We start from the raw sequence: 19,138 nt of genomic DNA on the forward strand, positions 1-19,138 counted from the left end.
AAATCTTTTACTCATTAACTCTTTTATTCTTTTACTCTTTTACTCTAAAATATTTCCATATTTTGTTCACATTTTGTTCTGATTTGCACTTTGGACCTGTTAAAATCATTTTTTTAAAACCCGGAAGTGCTCGTCGTGGACACTTCCTGTTTTGTTGTGGACACTTCCTGGACTTTTCCTGTTGTGTTTTTTATTTTTCAAAGCAGCAACATGGATCTATCTCTCAGTCGTGTGTTTATTGTGTTTGTGAGCTGTTTTATCTGCGGTGAGTCTTTGTCCAGATCATTCTTTAATCTCTTCTTTTATTCATTTAAACATTTGTTAGTTTTGTTTCAGTTTTCGTTCATTGCGCTCAGAGTTAGCTCGATGCTAACACCGCGGCTAGCGCCCACAGCTGCTTCTCTTTTCACTTTAATCTAAAATAAAAGCTTTAATGACACATTTCACACTGAGTTACAAACTTATATCAAAGGTTGGTAAATGTCTAAAAGCAGAAAAAAACAAATAACGAGCGTAATGTTTTATTTGTGTAGTTTTATTCATTTCACCGGGTCTAAAGAGCGTCAGTCTGAACGGCTGAACGACTCGTGATCTGTGCACACGGCTCCCGGCTCTGGCTCCTGGCTCCCGGCTCTGGCTCCCGGCTCTGGCTCCGGGCTCTGGCTCATGACCCTCTGCAGACTCATTTTAACCTGGTGATTTCTTTCATAAATATGAGAGAAAATGCGCCAAACTTTGGGCCAGTTCGGTTTTAAACAGGAGTTAAATCAGTGATGGTTTTAAACGAGTCCCCCACAGTGACAGTGTGAGACAGCACCTGAACACACAGCACCTGAACACACAGCACCTGAACACACAGCACCTGAACACACAGCACCTGAACACACAGCACCTGAACACACAGCACCTGAACACACAGCACCTGAACACACAGCACCTGAACACACAGCACCTGAACACACAGCACCTGAACACACAGCACCTGAACACACAGCACCTGAACACACCGCCTGAACACACACCTGAACACACACCTGAACACACTGCCTGAACACAGTGCCTGAACACACACCTGAACACACACCTGAACACAGTGCCTGAACACACACCTGAACACAGTGCCTGAACACAGTGCCTGAACACAGTGCCTGAACACAGTGCCTGAACACAGTGCCTGAACACACACCTGAACACACACCTGAACACACACCTGAACACACAGTGCCTGAACACACAGTGCCTGAACACACAGTGCCTGAACACACCTCTGAACACACACCTGCACACAGCGCCTGAACACAGACACGACACATGAACAAACCAAATGAACACAGCAGAGAAAATGTGCCTCATCTGTCTCTGAACACGGCCTCATGTCTGTTCAACTGTCTCTGTACCAGATTTAAACACATTTACAAACAGGTCAAACGTGGAGCTACTGAATGAACTGACCACAGACTGAATGTACTGACCACAGACTGAATGTACTGACCACAGACTGAATGTACTGACCACAGACTGAATGTACTGACCAGAGACTGAATGTACTGACCACAGACTGAATGTACTGACCACAGACTGAATGTACTGACCAGAGACTGAATGTACTGACCACAGACTGAATGTACTGACCACAGACTAAATGAACTGACCACAGACTGAATGTACTGACCACAGACTGAATGAACTGACCACAGACTGAATGTACTGACCACAGACTGAATGAACTGACCACAGACTGAATGTACTGACCAGAGACTGAATGAACTGACCACAGACTGAATGTACTGACCAGAGACTAAATGTACTGACCACAGACTGAATGTACTGACCACAGACCGTCATGTGAATGTTCCACTGACCGTAGACTCATGTCAGACTTTTGCGTTTTGAGTTTTTTGTCGCTTTAGTTGCACTCTGCACTCTAGTTTGTGATATTAGTCGTAGTGTTTTCAGAGATGTGATGACTCTTCTTTAGATGGCCTCATTTTAAACACAAAACATGTTGGTTTTTATTAGAAACACTGACCTCCTTAAAGCCTCAGTCCTAACACTAAAGTGTCATATTGACACTGGGTGAAGCAGTTATTTGATACACTTCATTCTCCATCACACAATGTCTGTGTCATGGCCTCTGGCTGGAACTTCCTCCCAGATTAAATATCTGCTGTAGTTACACTTTTATACGTAAATGTTTGAACAGGCAAAATAATTAACAGAAAATGAGTCATATTTGAGTTTATTTTTATGTCGCTCCCCGTTTGAAGATGAATAAATATACAAATCAAGTTTAAATAATAATGGCTATACTTTTGTTAAAGAGTGAAGTCACAAAGTTCACCATATGATGATGAAGAGAGAGATTCTGTGTGAAGATGAAGAGTGTTTCCTTTTCCTCTTATGAGAGCTGTGGGAGTGAGGTCCAGTCGTTTGTGTTTGTGCAACACGCAGCTCATTTCATTTTGTTTTGTCCAGGTCTCAGTGTAATGGAAGGAACAAAACAAAAAAACACTTTTTGAAAGCAAAAAATCATTTCTAATTGATCTTTTGTTCACAATAGTAAACCTACATGTAAAGTGTTTTTATTAATGTCACATTAATTGACACGCCTGAAAACACAGCAGCCCTAAAGCAGGATCAGTGTTAATGAACACAAGCTGCAATAATAAATGAAACTCTTAATGATTCATAGATATTTCTTGGACACAGCTCAAATCTTCAGAAAAAGTCCCGTGATAAATCCTGACTCCAAATAAAACAGTTCCCTGTGTCGTATGTGGAACATTAAGTGTATGTAGTGATGATCCTGACAGGCCTGTTCACTCGTTCTATATGTTTATTATGTTTTCTTCCATTCAAATGTGATATTCTCAGGTCCCTGGTTCTGCTCCTGACACTAATCACAGCCTAAAAACCTTCAAACATTCATATTTCCAAAACCACATACCGGTGTATGTGTGTAAATAAAACGTGTCATTCTTGTCAATATGATGCAAATGTGGAGGTTTAATCTCAGGTCAATATTGGTCATGGTCTTACCCTGTCGTAAACCTTTTGTGATAACAGCTCAGTTTATGATGAGTCTGTATGAAGGGACTTGACTAAAGTAAACATTGTAAAAGTGAAGTGAGTGGCTGAAACACGGATGTGACATTCTGCTTCATCTATGTTCAGTGATTCAATGGCTCTTTGTTAGAGTTGGACCAATTTATCGGGCCGATATTTGCATTTTCTTAGTGTTTTGGCTATCGGCCTTAAATCTCCAGCACAGACCAATGTTTGAACTGAACAATGAACTGAACAATGTTTATGCTCATTCAAAGTGTGTTTTTACTTTTACAGAAACAGCCACACAGAGAGGGAACAAAATAATTAGAATGTGTAGAAAATGTGTGTCATTTATGTGTATGTTTGTGTTTGTTTCAGGAGTCGTGTGTAACTCTGTGGAGAAGAAGATTTACGTGGATCTGAACTACACTGTCCCCTGTGTGCGACTGCTCAACGCCACACATCAGATCGGCTGTCAGTGTGAGTCTGTCCAGGCCGACACGTGCGCCGCTCTCAAGTCTTTACACATTTATCAGACCAAAGGCTCAGCGGCTCAACTATTCTCTCTGTGTGATTGGTCCAAACAGCACAAAAAAAACAAGACGGAACAAGGCGATAAGTCAAACTTTGTGTGTGTATCTGAATGAGATTTAACAAGATTTAAACCCTCGTATCACTTTAAATATCTGTGTCTGATCAATCAGTCTTTCCTTGTTAAGTTCGGGCTTATATTTTACAGACTGGAAGTTCTGTCACTACAGTCTGTTTATATTTAGGACTGAGAAGTGACTCCATGACAAAAACACTCTTTTTTTTAAAGCCTGTTTTCTGGTGCAGTGACTCTGAAACTCGGCACAATAATCACTATATCCACTTCAATATATGAAATATGTTTGGGGTCATTTTTTATCGTCTGCATGTTTTCTCTCCACTACGGGGAAGTTTTAGGTTATTTTTTGGCCAGATGCTAAAATTTGAGCTGAATAAATAACTTTTATGACTCATTACAGATTCAAACTAAGTGCCATACTAAAGAGTTTGATTCTGCTGTTTGTTTATTGCAGATTTAGAACAGTTTTTGGGATAATTCTGCTTTTATGGTCTTCGTGTCAGTGGCATAAATTACTTTCAATATTATTTATCATCTATATTTACTTCATCAATGTATTGCACATCAAAATTTGTTATCGTGACAGGCGTACCGAAGCTGGCTCTTTGATTTGAACTTGATTTCTCATTTAAAGAGGAGGTATTTACTTCTATCTGTAACACATAACATATTTAGTTCACCATGTTATCTTTTTTGTTTTGAAAATGCTCTGTTTGCTCTATTTAACATGTTTTATAGTGAAAGTTCTGCTCGTGCGTCAGGTTTGTCCAGTTGCTGTGTACAGTTTTGTTTCATGCTTTTATATTTCTGGAGGTTTGTCGTGTGGAGCATGTGCAGACTCGTGCTGTTAACACAAGGAGCGTTTGAAAAGGACCTGATGCAGTGATGACATCGAAAAGCTCCTCAGCTGTTTATGATGAGGGAACGACTTTAGAACATGGTAGAAAGACACAAAAAGAACATTCTGCAGATTACTCCATCTTTAATATTCTTCAATCCTGCTAAAGTGGGACTACAGTTGCTTTTTGGGGTTGGGGCGTGTTCAGACCTGGTTTAGTCCAGATTTTGTATCAGTGTCGTCATAATGAGTTTATCTTAAAAAGTGTTTTGTTTTTTCCGAGTAGGAAAAAATTCAGATAATACTGTTCTTTGTATTTGAACATTTGGGAATTATCTCTTCCTCTCTCTTTTTCTCTCTTATCCCTCTCTCTCTTATCCCTCTCTCTTTCCTCCTCTCTCGCCCCTTTCTCCCCCTCTCTCCCCCCTCTCTCTCCTCTCTCCCCCCTCCTCTCGCTTTCTCCCTCCTCCCTCTCATCCCTCTCTTTCTCCTCTCTCTTCTCTCCCTCCTCCTCTCTCGCTCTCTCCCTCCTCTCTCTCATCCCTCTCTTTCTCCTCTCTCTCTTCTCTACCTCCTCTCTCCCTCCTCCTGTCCCTCCTCCTCTCTCGCTCTCTCCCTCCTCTCTCTCTCCTCTCCCTCCTCTCCCTCCTCCTGTTCCTCCTCCTCTCTCTCTCTCCCTCCTCCTCTCTCACTCTCTCCCTCCTCTCTCGCTCTCTCCCTCCTCCTCTCTCCCCCCCCTCTCTCCTCCTCCTCTCTCTCTCTCTCTCCCTCCTCTCTCCCTCCTCCTGTCCCTCCTCCTCTCTCGCTCTCTCCCCCCTCCTCTCGCTCTCTCCCTCCTCCCTCTCATCCCTCTCTTTCTCCTCTCCCTCCTCTCTCCCTCCTCCTGTCCCTCCTCCTCTCTCCCTCCTCTCTCTCTCTCCCTCCTCCCTCTCATCCCTCTCTTTCTCCTCTCTCTTCTCTCCCTCCTCCTCTCTCGCTCTCTCCCTCCTCCTCTCTCCCTCTCTCTCCCTCCTCTCTCCCTCCTCCTGTCCCTCCTCCTCTCTCGCTCTCTCCCCCCTCCTCTCGCTCTCTCCCTCCTCCCTCTCATCCCTCTCTTTCTCCTCTCCCTCCTCTCTCCCTCCTCCTGTCCCTCCTCCTCTCTCCCTCTCTCCCTCCTCTCTCTCTCTCCCTCCTCCCTCTCATCCCTCTCTTTCTCCTCTCAGCGTCTCTGTCTGGAGATGTGGGAGTCATTCACTTCCTTGAGTCGGAGCAGAACCTGGACTGGGTGCTGAACACTGGACACAGTCCTCCGTACATGGTCGTCCTGGAGGGGGCGCTGTTCAACAGGTGCTGTGTCAGTTATTATCCACTCATTTATTTTACATTATGTAAAATGTTATGAAAGAGAAAACTCATAATATGTTTGTGTAGTAACTTTATCCTTTCGTCTATGATTTCATTTGTCCTGTGTGGACTTTGTCTCCTCGTCTCTTTCTGTCTTAGGTCCATTATGATGAAACTGAAGAACAGCTCTGGCAGAGTGGCTGGTGTCGCTGTTATTGAGCCAAACACAAACTTACCTGGAGACTTCTCTCCTCACACACAGTGTCCCAATGAAAACACAGGTGAGTGGGACGCCTGTGGACAAATGGACACCTGTGGACAAATGGACACCTGTGGACAAATGGACACCCTGCTCCTACTGAGTGTCATGAAACTAAAGACTCAAACTACATTTAGATGTTAAGGACTCGATACTCAACACTGAACACGATGAAAACAAAAATAAATAGAGAGGGAGGAGAGGAGGGAGAGAGGAGGAGGAGGAGAGGAGGAGGAGGAGAGGAGGGAGAGGGAGGAGGATAGAAAGACAAAGGGAAGGAATAGTGGGAGAGGAAGGAGGTAAAAGAATGGAGAGAAATAGATGGAAGACAAAAAGAGGGAGGAAAGAAAGAGGGTTTAGGAATGTAGGGAGAGAAAAGAGAGAGGAGAAGAAGAGAGGAAAGAGAAAGGCGAGAGAACAGTGCTCCGTGGGTTTATACCAGTCTGTGTCTTATACTCGTGCTCAAACCTGTATCTAGTTTTAGTATTGATTAGTGTCTGATTCTTAATACTTTTGACAAACACACTACTACCTCACATTTACGGCCTTTTTATTCCAGTAAAAAATAAATAAAAAACTTGTCGTTAAAGTCGTTAAAGGTCCTGCACAGACACTCCACCTGCAAACCTCCACAGTGCATCTTTAAACCAGAGCTGTTCAGAGCTTTTGACCGTGTTCGAGTCGTTTCCCTTAAACTTTTACTCACCTTAAGTTGTTTTTGTAAAAACCCGTTTCACTCCGAAGTGGTAATAATAAATGTGTGTTGTTCAGGCGTGTACACGGAGCAGTACGACCCGGCGTACGCTCACTGTAACAGGACGCTCTGGAATCCTCTGGGAAACGGTCTCTCCTACGAACAGTTCCACTTCCCCATTTTCTCTCTGAAGGACGACAACGACACTCAGGTCATTCGACAGGTCAGGACTTTATTATTACTATTTATCATAATCTCTTGTGTTTCCAGTGTTTCTTGACTCATAATCTCTTGTGTTTCCAGTGTTTCTTGGCTCATAATCTCTCGTGTTTCCAGTGTTTCTTGGCTCATAATCTCTTGTGTTTCCAGTGTTTCTTGGCTCATAATCTCTCGTGTTTCCAGTGTTTCTTGGCTCATAATCTCTCGTGTTTCCAGTGTTTCTTGGCTCATAATCTCTCGTGTTTCCAGTGTTTCTTGGCTCATAATCTCTTGTGTTTCCAGTGTTTCTTGGCTCATAATCTCTCGTGTTTCCAGTGTTTCTTGGCTCATAATCTCTCGTGTTTCCAGTGTTTCTTGGCTCATAATCTCTTGTGTTTCCAGTGTTTCTTGGCTCATAATCTCTCGTGTTTCCAGTGTTTCTTGGCTCATAATCTCTCTTCTGTTTCCAGTGTTTCTTGGCTCATAATCTCTCTTCTGTTTCCAGTGTTTCTTGGCTCATAATCTCTTGTGTTTCCAGTGTTTCTTGGCTCATAATCTCTTGTGTTTCCAGTGTTTCTTGGCTCATAATCTCTTGTGTTTCCAGTGTTTCTTGGCTCATAATCTCTCGTGTTTCCAGTGTTTCTTGGCTCATAATCTCTCGTGTTTCCAGTGTTTCTTGGCTCATAATCTCTCGTGTTTCCAGTGTTTCTTGGCTCATAATCTCTCGTGTTTCCAGTGTTTCTTGGCTCATAATCTCTCGTGTTTCCAGTGTTTCTTGGCTCATAATCTCTCGTGTTTCCAGTGTTTCTTGGCTCATAATCTCTCATGTTTCCAGTGTTTCTTGGCTCATAATCTCTCGTGTTTCCAGTGTTTCTTGGCTCATAATCTCTCGTGTTTCCAGTGTTTCTTGGCTCATAATCTCTCGTGTTTCCAGTGTTTCTTGGCTCATAATCTCTCGTGTTTCCAGTGTTTCTTGGCTCATAATCTCTCATGTTTCCAGTGTTTCTTGGCTCATAATCTCTCGTGTTTCCAGTGTTTCTTGGCTCATAATCTCTCGTGTTTCCAGTGTTTCCAGGCTCATAATCTCGGGGTGAATGGCAGTGCTCCGGAGTACCCTCTGTGTGCGATGCAGTTGTTCTCTCACATGTCTGCGGTCACAGACACTCCGACCTGCATCAGGAGGAACAAGATCCAGAACGACTTCAGCATCAGCCCCGGTGTGAACGCAATCCTCTGCACCGTGTCACATCCTCTGCACCATCTGACACCCTCTGCACCGTGTCACATCCTCTGCAACGTGTCACATCCTCTGCAACGTGTCACATCCTCTGCAACGTGTCACATCCTCTGCACCATCTGACATCCTCTGCACCATCTGACACCATGTGACATCCTCTGCACCATCTGACCTGTGACCCTCTCCTCTGCTCCTCTGCCCCTCTGCTCCTCTCCTCCTCTGACCCTCTCCTCCTCTGACCCTCTCCTCCTCTGACCCTCTGCTCCTCTCCTCCTCTGACCCTCTCCTCCTCTGACCTTCTCCTCCTCTGACCCTCTCCTCCTCTGACCCTCTGCTCCTCTCCTCCTCTGACCTTCTCCTCTGCTCCTCTCCTCCTCTGACCCTCTCCTCCTCTGCTCCTCTCCTCCTCTGACCTTCTCCTCTGACCCTCTGCTCCTCTCCTCCTCTGACCTTCTCCTCTGACCCTCTGACCCTCTCCTCCTCTGACCCTCTCCTCCTCTGACCCTCTCCTCCTCTGACCTTCTCCTCTGCTCCTCTTGTTTTTTACAGAGAAAGTTTGTGATCCTTTGGGAGGGGTTAACGTTTGGACTTCGACTCGACTGATCAACAACACAGATAAAGGACACAAGAAGTCTGAGAGCGTGGTCATCGCCGCCGCCCGAGTAAGTGTTCAGGAACAGTCTGGACACAAGAGCGTCTGTGTGGCTCACGTCTCTGAACGCTCCGTGTCCTAACAGTTTCTCTGACCTTGACGTTTGGCACAGATCATCTGTCTGTCGCTCTTTGACCAACTTCATTGCTCTTGTTTTGGGACAAAAATCCATGTTCTGTTTGTATATGAACATGAGTCTGTGACAGTGGTAAAAGTCTGTTTGTCAGCTGTATTTTGGGTGATGTAACTATATTAGCATTGTCTCTTATCACTTGTCGCGTTGGCTTGACATTCTTCTCTTTACAAAGTTTTAGAAAAGACACTGTATTACTCAGGTTTAAGTTGAAAGTAGCAGTTTTCTCAGCCTCTTCTTTGAAAGTAACTGTGGGCTGTTTACCACTAGAAGTCAGTGCAGACGGCGCTCACAGAAAGAATTCCTTTGGTTTCTTCCCCAGGACATGTCGCTGCCTCGTCAGAAATTTTGTTCAGAAATGTAAAAAAAAAAAGGTTTGAAAGTCTTGGTTTAAGAAAATCATAACTAAACAAATCTTCCAGCACTGGAAGAGGTAAAATGATTAAAAAGCAAAGTAAGAAAGGAAGGAGCAAGGGCAGGTCTGCACTGCACCTCCCTGTTTGTTTTTACGTTTGTAGATCTGCAGAGTGAGACGTGCTCGTTTATATGGTCCAGTCTTATTTACATTGTCCCTGATAAAGAAGTAAAATCAAACTTTTTTTTTAACCAGAAAAAGACACAGTATTTCTTCAGTAAATGTTTGAATGTTAATATTGTCTCTTCTCTCCCGTCTCACCCTTTCCTCTCTTCCTCCTCTCTTCCTCTCCTCCTCCTCTCCTCCCCGTCTCCCTCCGTCCCTCCTCAGTTGGACAGTCGTTCGTTCTTCTTCGACTTGGCGCCTGGAGCTCAGAGCAGTGCGTCTGGGGTTGTGGCTCTGTTGGCTGCAGCTCAGGCTCTGAAGAACATGACGGAGGAGATGTCGTCCAACACGTCCATCATCTACGCCCTGTTTGAAGGGGTCAGTCCTCGTGGTCATTGGGGAGGGGCTCCGGTATCGGTATCGGTAGATTTTAATACCAATATTTTTTGCACTGCCCCTTTTCTTGGGTTTTCTTTCTGAACAGATAAATGAAGAAGTATGGAAATGGAAGACAGTTATATATCTGTATTTTACACAAACACGTGACAAATTATTTCATTTTCCAGATAAATACATTTTGTTAATATTTTTACAAAAGTGAAAAGTTTGTGAATTTTACTTCACTTAATCTAAATGTTTGGGGCTCACTATGGATTTTAACAGCTAAATATCGGATATCAGCCACAGCAGCAGGCCAAATATTCCATATCGGCCCATCCCTAATATTGATCCTTTGCAGCTGATGCTAACTGTAGGCACTGCTCTGTCTGAAACTCTGCTAGACTTTAATCTGAGCTTTATTTTAACACAATCAGGAGCAGGTGAGCTGATCTCTGCTGTTAACCAAATCCTTCTCAAATAAAATTACAGTCACAAGCTAGCATTAGCATTAGCATTAGCCAACAGTTTTTCAGTTACTCACCTTCTTGTTGAGTTGTGATTAGGGCGTCCACTGCACAATGAAATCGGCTGCAAAGTATCAATAAGATGAAAAAACTCATCCAGTGGACATCCGGCTTAAAAGAAATGGACTAAAATGAAAAAGAAATTATGTTTTTTTTTCTTTTTTCAGGAAACGTTTGACTACATCGGCAGCTCAAAGATGGTGTACGACATGGAGACACAGCAGTTTGCTGTGGACATGGACAATGTTCACTCTGTGCTGGAAGTGGGACAGGTGCAGCATTTATACATCTGTGACACTTATTTATGGATTTAGTTTTGTTTTGTCAGTGCAGTGTAAAGTTGGACCACAGATTTGACTAAAACACACTTAGGATCATTATATTTAAGATTTAGCTAAAACTGTTTGTATTTTTCCCGTCACACACTTTAATGTCGCTTGAGTTTATTATTTACTGACAGCTACTTTTAATGTTTTTAATGTCTCTAAACTCTGATTATTTTTATGTGATTTGTGTTGCTGTTGTTACAGGTGGGACTCAGATCATCGAATTCTCCAATATGGCTCCACTCAGACCCTGTGTCTCGAAGAAACAGCAGCGTCGATGAAGAGGTTTGTGACGATCCAGGATTTCACAGTGATGACCATTTATGAACAATTTAAAACTAAATATTCTGTCTGTGTTTTTAATATTTTGAAAGTTAAGAAGTCCTTGTTATGTTGTAAAAACATCTGGGTTTGTGTTTTTAATCTTTATTTTTACTACTTTCTGTATTTTATAAACACAGAAGACATCAGATATATAATGTAAAATGCATGGAATTATGTTGTAAAGAAAAAAGGTGCATTTAATTTTTTTAAATGTACCAATATAATATTTTATGTTCAAATCCTCAAAGTGGCCACTCTTTGCTTTGTCTATAAATATGTATTAGTTATAGTTATTTAACTTATTTTCTTTACTAGATAATTCCAAATATCATTCTTCATATATTTGGTGTCTTTTTATGTGCAGAATTTAAAATGTAGAAACCGCTCAAAAAGTGAAATTATTTTAAATGAACATAATTCCACATCATTGGAGCTTGAGTTTGTGTCTGTGCACATGAAGCTCATCAAACCCACGGAAATATACTGAAAATAAACTGAAATATACAGAAAATAAACTGAAATATATTGAAAATAAACTGAAATATACTGAAAATAAACGGAAATATACTGAAAATAAACTGAAATATACTGAAAATAAACTGAAATATACTGAAAATAAACGGAAATATACTGAAAATATACTGAAAATACAAAGGGCTTGAAGAAGCACAAGGGACTGAACAACAACGAGGAAACTCTTTCACATCTGAACCATTTTTACAGAGAAAAATAGAAACTGTAAAATCATCTCTTTGATTTTCTCTTTGATTTCTGTTCTTGTTCATCCCCTGGTTCCTCTGGCTCTTCTGCTTCAGGTGCGGAGGCTGATCCTAAACCTTCAGACCGCGGCTAAAAACACAAACGTCAACGTGAGTGAACCGGATGCGTCTCAGCCTCTTCCTCCTTCATCGTTCCAGCGTTTCCTCCGAGCGCGGCCTCTTCCCGGGATCGTCATCCAGGACCATCAGTCTGTTTACACCAACAGGTGAGACAGTCTGGATCATACTGTGGGGTTTTTAATCTTTATTTACACAGAGGAACCCACTGAGGGCTCGTTTTCATTCTGTTTAAATTGCAATACAAGTAGAAAAAGAACAAAACAAACTCCATATAAAACATTAAAAACAGGAGCAGGTGTTTGTATAAAAGTTTGTTTCCAGATTATTAAATTGTGATTGTGTCACCAATTTAACATATAAGTGTCGACTCTTTCAATCGATAGAATAATCGGTAGAAAAAAATCATATATTTAGTTTTATTTGCCTTCAAAAATAGTGTAAATTTGGATTTCATTAAAATCTTGTTGCAGTTTTAAAAGTGCCTGACCAGCAGAGGGAGCACTTTCATACAAAACAGCATCATCTGTATATAAATGTATGAGGCTTTCTGTTAAATTGCAACAATGGAAATAATAAAAATGGTAAAAAGTAGAGGGCCCCAAAATTGAGCCTTGAGGTACTCCTTTACGTAAAGTTAGAAAATGAGATTTAAACCCATCAGTTCGAACTGTTTTGTTTGAAAGATAATTTTAAAATCAGATCCCAGTTTTATGTACAGTCTATCGGTTTATATTTTGCCACGCCCCACGATAAAGGCAACTTTTAAAACCCTTATCAAACCCGTGTGGAGTTAAAGAAAGAATTATGTTTTTTAGCATTCAAATTATTAATGAAATAAATACAAAATCGATGAGGTTAATGCTCTGCTGTGGAACATTCCAGGCAATACACAAACATCTCCATGGAAACAAGCAGGTTGCGGATCCTCAATCAGAAAAATTACATAATGTGCCTTTAAAACTTTATTTGTTGCTGTAGAAATTGACACAGATTATGATTTAAAGAATAAATGTTATAATATTGTGTCATTATTGCAGTTTATAAATAAATGATGTTTCCTGTTGTGATTAAAGAGCTTTTCTCCAGTCTTTTCTTTCTCTTCCTGTTTGTTTTTCTAATATTGCGTCGTGTCAAATGTGTTTTTTCCTGTAGATATTATGAAAGCATGTTCGATAACCCAGAAAACCTGAACATGACTTATCCACCCGACCTGAGTCCTGACGAGCAGTTTAACTTTGTCACTGAGACGGCGAAGGTACGTGGAAATAAACCCTCGTGTCCAGTCACTTTATGTACTGTGTTTTCTGGACTATCCGTCGCTCTGGAGTATAAGTCACACCAGCGAAAAAATGCAGAATAATGAAGAAAAAAACATATATAAGTGTAGAGCGCCCTCTCCCTGTCACTGAGACAATAACAAACATGTGACATTAGATATTTGAATAATTTCACATATAAGTCCCTGACAAACTATGAAAAAAGTGACACTTATAGTCCAGAAAATACAGTATTTATCTTTAGGGATGGAAGAAAAATGGATAATATCACAGTTGTTGTTACAGAGATGTGCAAAAATAAAATATCAAGTATATTATCTAGAATTAAAAGAATTGAAAATGACCTCAAAAAAAGACTTGGGAAATTGTGATCTAAACACAAACATGACTCAACTGTTTTGTGGTAAATTTTTTGGTCCATTAATGTTCAACAATGACGTTTTTGAGCAGGTTATTGTTGAAAGTCGTGATGATTTGATGTAAAGACTGAGTTTCCTGTGTCGTCCTTAAATATAACCTGATGTGTTTTTGTCCAGGCTCTGACCGACGTGGCCACGCTCGTCGCTCAGGCTCTGTTCCTTCAGGCTGGAGGTGACGCCGCTCGAGCGTCCTCCATCACAGCGAACCCTAAAACTGTAAGACTTTATTACATTAAAGTGTTTGTCTCTGATTTTTACTGTTTAAAAATGTGAAAAACAGAACAGTTTGCAGTGACGTTTCTCCTCACTCACCTCATGTACATCCTGATTACTCACCATGATGAGTTTATAAGAGCTTTTCACAGCTCTGACACTAGAATGTAACAGTAAAGCTAACAACAACCAGCATGGTAATGAGCACTTCCTGATGATCAACCTCAAGAGCTGCTTTTACCATAGATCTATATGTGTGAAGAGTATCTAGCAATACTCAAGTAAGAGTAATGTTACTTCAGAGTAATATCACTCAAGTAGAAGTACAAAGTAGTCGTCCAAGAAATTACATAAGTAAGAGTAAAAAAAGAGTATTTGGGAAAAGTACTACTCAACTAGGAGTAACTGTTGGGGCAAAACATGAAATAAGTCACAAAAATGATCCAAACTAAATCTGAACAAACACAAATGTTCAGATGATTTCATTTTATTAAAGCTCCAGACACTTTAGACTCAGAGAGAGAAGAGGAACTGCACTTTTACTACAGTAACACGACTGGTACTTCAGAGGAACTGCACTTTTACTACAGTAACACGACTGGTACTTCAGTACAAGTATTACTCAAGTAGGAGTAAAAGTATACTGATGGAAAAGTACTCCGGACGATTGAAGTGACACATTTTGCTCAGTACAGATAAATCAGGGGCAGTGCCTTTTTAATATTGTACTTTTATTTCTCATGACAGAAATGTGTTATTATAAATATATAAAGTTGTACATCTTTACACCTGCACTGATCCATGATCCTCGTTGTTCTTCAGGTGTCTCAGTTGTTGTACGGGTTTTTGGTCAAATCTAAAAATCCGTGGTTTGAGCAGATAATCCCGTCAGACTTTGCGAGTCGCCTCGGTGAGTGAACTTTTACTATTTGGTCCGGATTAAATGTGTTTTACTGTCTGTGCTTAACGTTTGACTGTTCACTGTTGAGGTTATTAAAGTTCACTGTGTAACTTTTTGGTGGAGGGTTGGCCTTCTGCTCGTCTGTGGAGACACTGTTCTGTCTGAGACGTCGCTCGACTTTAATCTGAGCTTTGTTTTAACATAATCTGTCCATAAAGAGTTGATTTATCTGAACTACAACAGGTGATTTGTGCAGTTAAACAAGTCGCTCTCAAATAACATTACAGTCACAAGCTAGTATTAGCTTTAGCATTAGCATTAGCTTTAGCTTTAGCATTAGCATTAGCCAACAGTTTTTCAGTCTTTCTCACCTTTTTGTGTTAAATCAAACTAAACAGGACGATGAGCTCAGCCTGACCACAGGCTCTTTCTTTTCAGACCATCTTAAAACTTTTTGTCAGTGTTAATATGTGCATTGTGTCACCATGGTAACTGCTGACTGTGAGTGAGCCCGTCTGTCTCCACAGATCTGATCTATAACCCGGCCTGGTGGCGTCGCTTACTTGTCTCCATGGAGACACAAGTAGGAGACAAGCAGGTGGCAGAACTTCCACCAGAAATGTTTCATATTGCAGCTTTAAATATACTCAGTCTCTATAGTCTCAGTTAATTGTCACGGTCAACCAATTAAACTAATTCTCAAAATGCTCTGTTCCACCTTGTGATGTCATCAAGTGGTAGTTTTCAAGTGAACAGCTCCTTTTTTTCTAGTTTAAAAACACAGTGGAGCACTTCCTGTATCACCACATGATGACATCACAAGGTGGAACAGAGTGTTTTCAGTTTGAGAGAAGAACTCGGCCTAAATCTGCAGAGTTTGTGTTAAACATGTGAAACAAAACACAAGTCCAGGTCTGAGACGAGGAAACGACGTGAGAACAGAAGAGTGAGATATGAGGCTTTAAGCTTTTGTTGTTTTCATAGATTTGTTTTCAAAACCAGGTCAAAGGTCAGACACACACATGTATAATCTGTCTCTTGTGTGTTGCAGTGGACAGACCCACAAACTTCTACACTGGTGTCCATTTGCAGAAGAGCGAAGCTTCGTTTTTGGTCGAGTACATTTTGGCAAATTTAACTGGGACAGTCGTAAATGTGACTCAAGAAAACTGCAAGAACCAACGAGAGAACGAGGACGACAAGGACAACAAATATGTGAGCGATACACTCTGAGCACACTGTCCCTGTGTCCTACTGTGTCCCACTGTGTCCTACTGTGTCCCACTGTGTCCTACTGTGTCCCACTGTGTCCACACTGTCCCACACTGTCCCCACACTGTCCCACACTGTCCCTACACAGGACACTGTTCACCTTTTAGTGTCCAGTGTTTGTCCTGTGAGTGAAAATGTAGCACACTCAAAATGTCCCACACCTTAAAAAGTAGTGTCCAGCGCGGGTCACTAGAGCGGTCAGTAAATCCCACAATGCACTGGGAGAGTCCTAAAAACCCCAGTGGACAGAGGCGGGTCTTTAATTGGACACGACTGAAGCAGATGGAGGTTTATGTCTCTGTGGGTCTGATTCTGAAGTAAAGCTTTATGGTGTAATGTGCTCGTGTGTTTTTTTGTGCTCGTGTTTTCTGTGCAGTGTTCACGTCAGGGACCTCCACCCTCTGTGACACAGTGAGGCAGGGGGCGCTGTTGTGCACATACTGGTCCAGTTTGATTAAACCTGTGTCTTCTCTCTTCAGTTTTACAGTTACTCGTGGGTGCAGGGCGCTCTGGCTCCAAACAGCTCCGACAGACAGAGCTTCTGCGTCAGGTCTTCAGTTCGTACGTCTCCTGCCATTTCTCCGGCCTTTGACCTGGAGCTGCTCACGTCCTCAGATTACTCCACCTGGACGGAGTCGAGGTGGAAGAAAATCACAGGCCGTATTTTCCTCGTGGCCAGTCACGACCTGGAGGTGAGACATGTGACTCTGACAGAATGAGATTAAACGGGACACGCTCTGACCACTGACCCGGGCTCTGGAGATGGGGCAGCAGATTGACCTTTAACCTTCGTGATCTGGAGATGGGGCAGCAGATTGACCTTTAACCTTCTCACAGTCCGTGTTTGTAGATCCTGGCCGTGCTCCTCTCTCCTGACGTCTCTCTTCTCTCCGCAGATGCTGACTTTGGGCGTGGGCATCGGGATTCTTCTTCTGTCTCTTCTTCTGACGTACATCATCAGCTCAAAGGCCGACATCCTGTTCTGCTCAGGGAGAGAACCCACTAACGCCACCTACTGACCAGCTACCAGAACACCAGCTCACCCACCGCCTCCTACTACGACTACTACAACCACTACTGCAAATACTTCAAATACAAGAGCAGGGTATTGACACGCGGAGGTACAGAGATTTAACGTTTTTCAATGGACTCACTGCTTTTGTGAGACGGGCCTGGTTTTGTGAGACTTTTCAAACTTTGGCCGATTTTGATCTTTAATCTGAACTTCTCGGGCTGAATCGTAGTTTGAAATCCAGCGGCCCTTTCCAGAGGACGAGATGTTCATATTTCATCATTTTCTTTGGGTTTTTTTCAGATTTTAAATGTTGAAGATTGTTTGATTTTGTTCTGGGAGATGATTTTGTGCGTTACTGCTTGGATTGTGTGTGTGTGTGTGTCATGTGTGTGTGTGGCTGGATATTTCTCCGCAGTGAATATGATTTCTGAACAGTTAATAATTGTATGAGTGGTTAAAGCTGCCCTGTGGAACTTTTTAGGGCTTTGTATTAAGTGTCAAAACGATTAAAGCCTCTGTACCAGATTTTTACAGTTTGAAAAACTTAAAACTAGTTCATTTTTTTTAAGTTCACAAAGTTATTCCTCTCTGACCTCACACATTCAGAACATCCTAATGACTCACCATGATGAGTTTATCAGAGCTTTTCCATCAGGATAACGCCAACGACAACAGCTCATCCTGAAAAGTTGCATAGTGTGGCTTTAAATGGAGATGGTATGTGCAATACTGTAGTCGTCTTCTGTTTTTTTGTAGTTAATTTATCAGTTTTAATAATAAACCACTTTGACTCGACGAAGAAAACATTTCTTTAAAAAAAAAAACATGGGACGACATTTGGTTCAAACGTCAAGACCAAATGTAAATATCCAGTGAAAAGTACGTCACGTAAAAGTACGTCACGGTAAAAGTACGTCACGTAAAAGTACGTCACGGTAAAAGTACGCCACAGTAAAAGTACGCCACAGTAAAAGTACGCCACAGTAAAAGTACGCCACAGTAAAAGTACGCCACGGTAAAAGTACGTCACAGTAAAAATACGTCACAGTAAAAATACGTCACAGTAAAAGTACGTCACGGTAAAAGTACATCACAGTAAAAGTACATCACAGTAAAAGTACGTCACAGTAAAAGTACGTCACAGTAAAAGTACGTCACAGTAAAAGTACATCACAGTAAAAGTACGTCACAGTAAAAGTACATCACAGTAAAAGTACGTCACAGTAAAAGTACATCACAGTAAAAGTACATCACAGTTCAAATCCTTCAAAAACTCCACCACCAAAAAAAAACACCCACAGATTTGCGTTTCTTAAAATTATTTTGGTTATTGCAGTGAGTCTGTAAAGTTTGACTTAATGTGACGAGACTAAAAAAATTAAAAAATATTCTAGAATAATCTTCCGCTGAACGCCGCCGTTTGATTAAAGTACTGTAAGTATTGATCTATTCTGCAAAATGGACTTTCTCCAGTTTTATTTTCCCCGTTTTATTTTCTTAATCGTTGATACTCGTAGGATTCTGCAGCGTCGCCATTTTGGTGCACATTTCTAAAACGTGCTGCTGTAGTGTGACGTGCATCTGTCCACAGGGGGCGCTACAGCAGGCGGCGCTTTAGTGTGACGACGTTTACTGTTATGTCAGCTCCATTGGACACCGCAGTTTTTCTAACACAGACGTCAGCGGAGTCGTTTCCTTTCTGAAGTGTTTTTAGATGAATATTATGATTTAAAATGTGTAAAATGAGAACCATAGAGACTCAAGCTCCATAGATCTGCTTTAATGGATTTGTTTCTTCTTCTTTGCACATGTTTGGTCCACGTTTATCACATGTTTTCAATGAGTTTAAAATGGATGAATTATTGTTATTTAGATTTTGTAAATATGACGTTGACTGTGGCTGATTTAAAATGACCAACTATAACTTTGTCTTTATGGGAAATAAAACAGTTTCTTCTTCTGTTTTTGTTTGATAAAAAATGATTTGATAAAATGCAGTGTATGGAGCGAGGAACAGCCCGTCTAATGATCTAAATGATTCTAGAAATGAAGGTGTGTGGAGTTTAAAAACACAGTGGAGCACTTCCTGTATCACCACATGATGACATCACAAGGTGGAACAGAGTGTTTTCAGT

General features: G+C 41.5%; 1 protein-coding gene across 3 annotated transcripts; it reads left to right on the forward strand.

Annotated features, from left to right (window-relative positions):
- Positions 1-162: 162 nt before the first annotated feature.
- ncstn (nicastrin) lies at positions 163-18,967 on the forward strand. Of its 3 annotated transcripts, none has more exons than XR_008649046.1 (18): positions 163-265; positions 3,427-3,528; positions 5,699-5,822; positions 5,979-6,100; positions 6,850-6,995; positions 8,037-8,187; positions 8,757-8,869; positions 9,738-9,890; positions 10,585-10,689; positions 10,948-11,028; positions 11,883-12,052; positions 13,059-13,161; positions 13,720-13,818; positions 14,638-14,725; positions 15,768-15,931; positions 16,468-16,680; positions 16,885-18,034; positions 18,116-18,147. XR_008649046.1 is itself a non-coding variant. In XM_033982949.2 (17 exons), the coding sequence occupies exons 1-17, from the start codon at positions 211-213 to the stop codon at positions 17,005-17,007; spliced, it is 2,112 nt and encodes a 703-aa protein (XP_033838840.1). In that variant the 5' UTR covers positions 163-210; the 3' UTR covers positions 17,008-18,967. The 3 variants fall into 3 exon arrangements, 1 of the variants encoding a protein (XP_033838840.1); XR_008649045.1 differs by having other exon boundaries at positions 16,885-18,066; positions 18,116-18,145; XM_033982949.2 differs by having other exon boundaries at positions 16,885-18,967.
- The last annotated feature ends 171 nt before the right edge of the window (positions 18,968-19,138 follow it).

The sequence above is a fragment of the Periophthalmus magnuspinnatus genome, chromosome 17, assembly GCF_009829125.3.
Source record: "Periophthalmus magnuspinnatus isolate fPerMag1 chromosome 17, fPerMag1.2.pri, whole genome shotgun sequence".
NCBI lineage: Eukaryota > Metazoa > Chordata > Actinopteri > Gobiiformes > Gobiidae > Periophthalmus > Periophthalmus magnuspinnatus.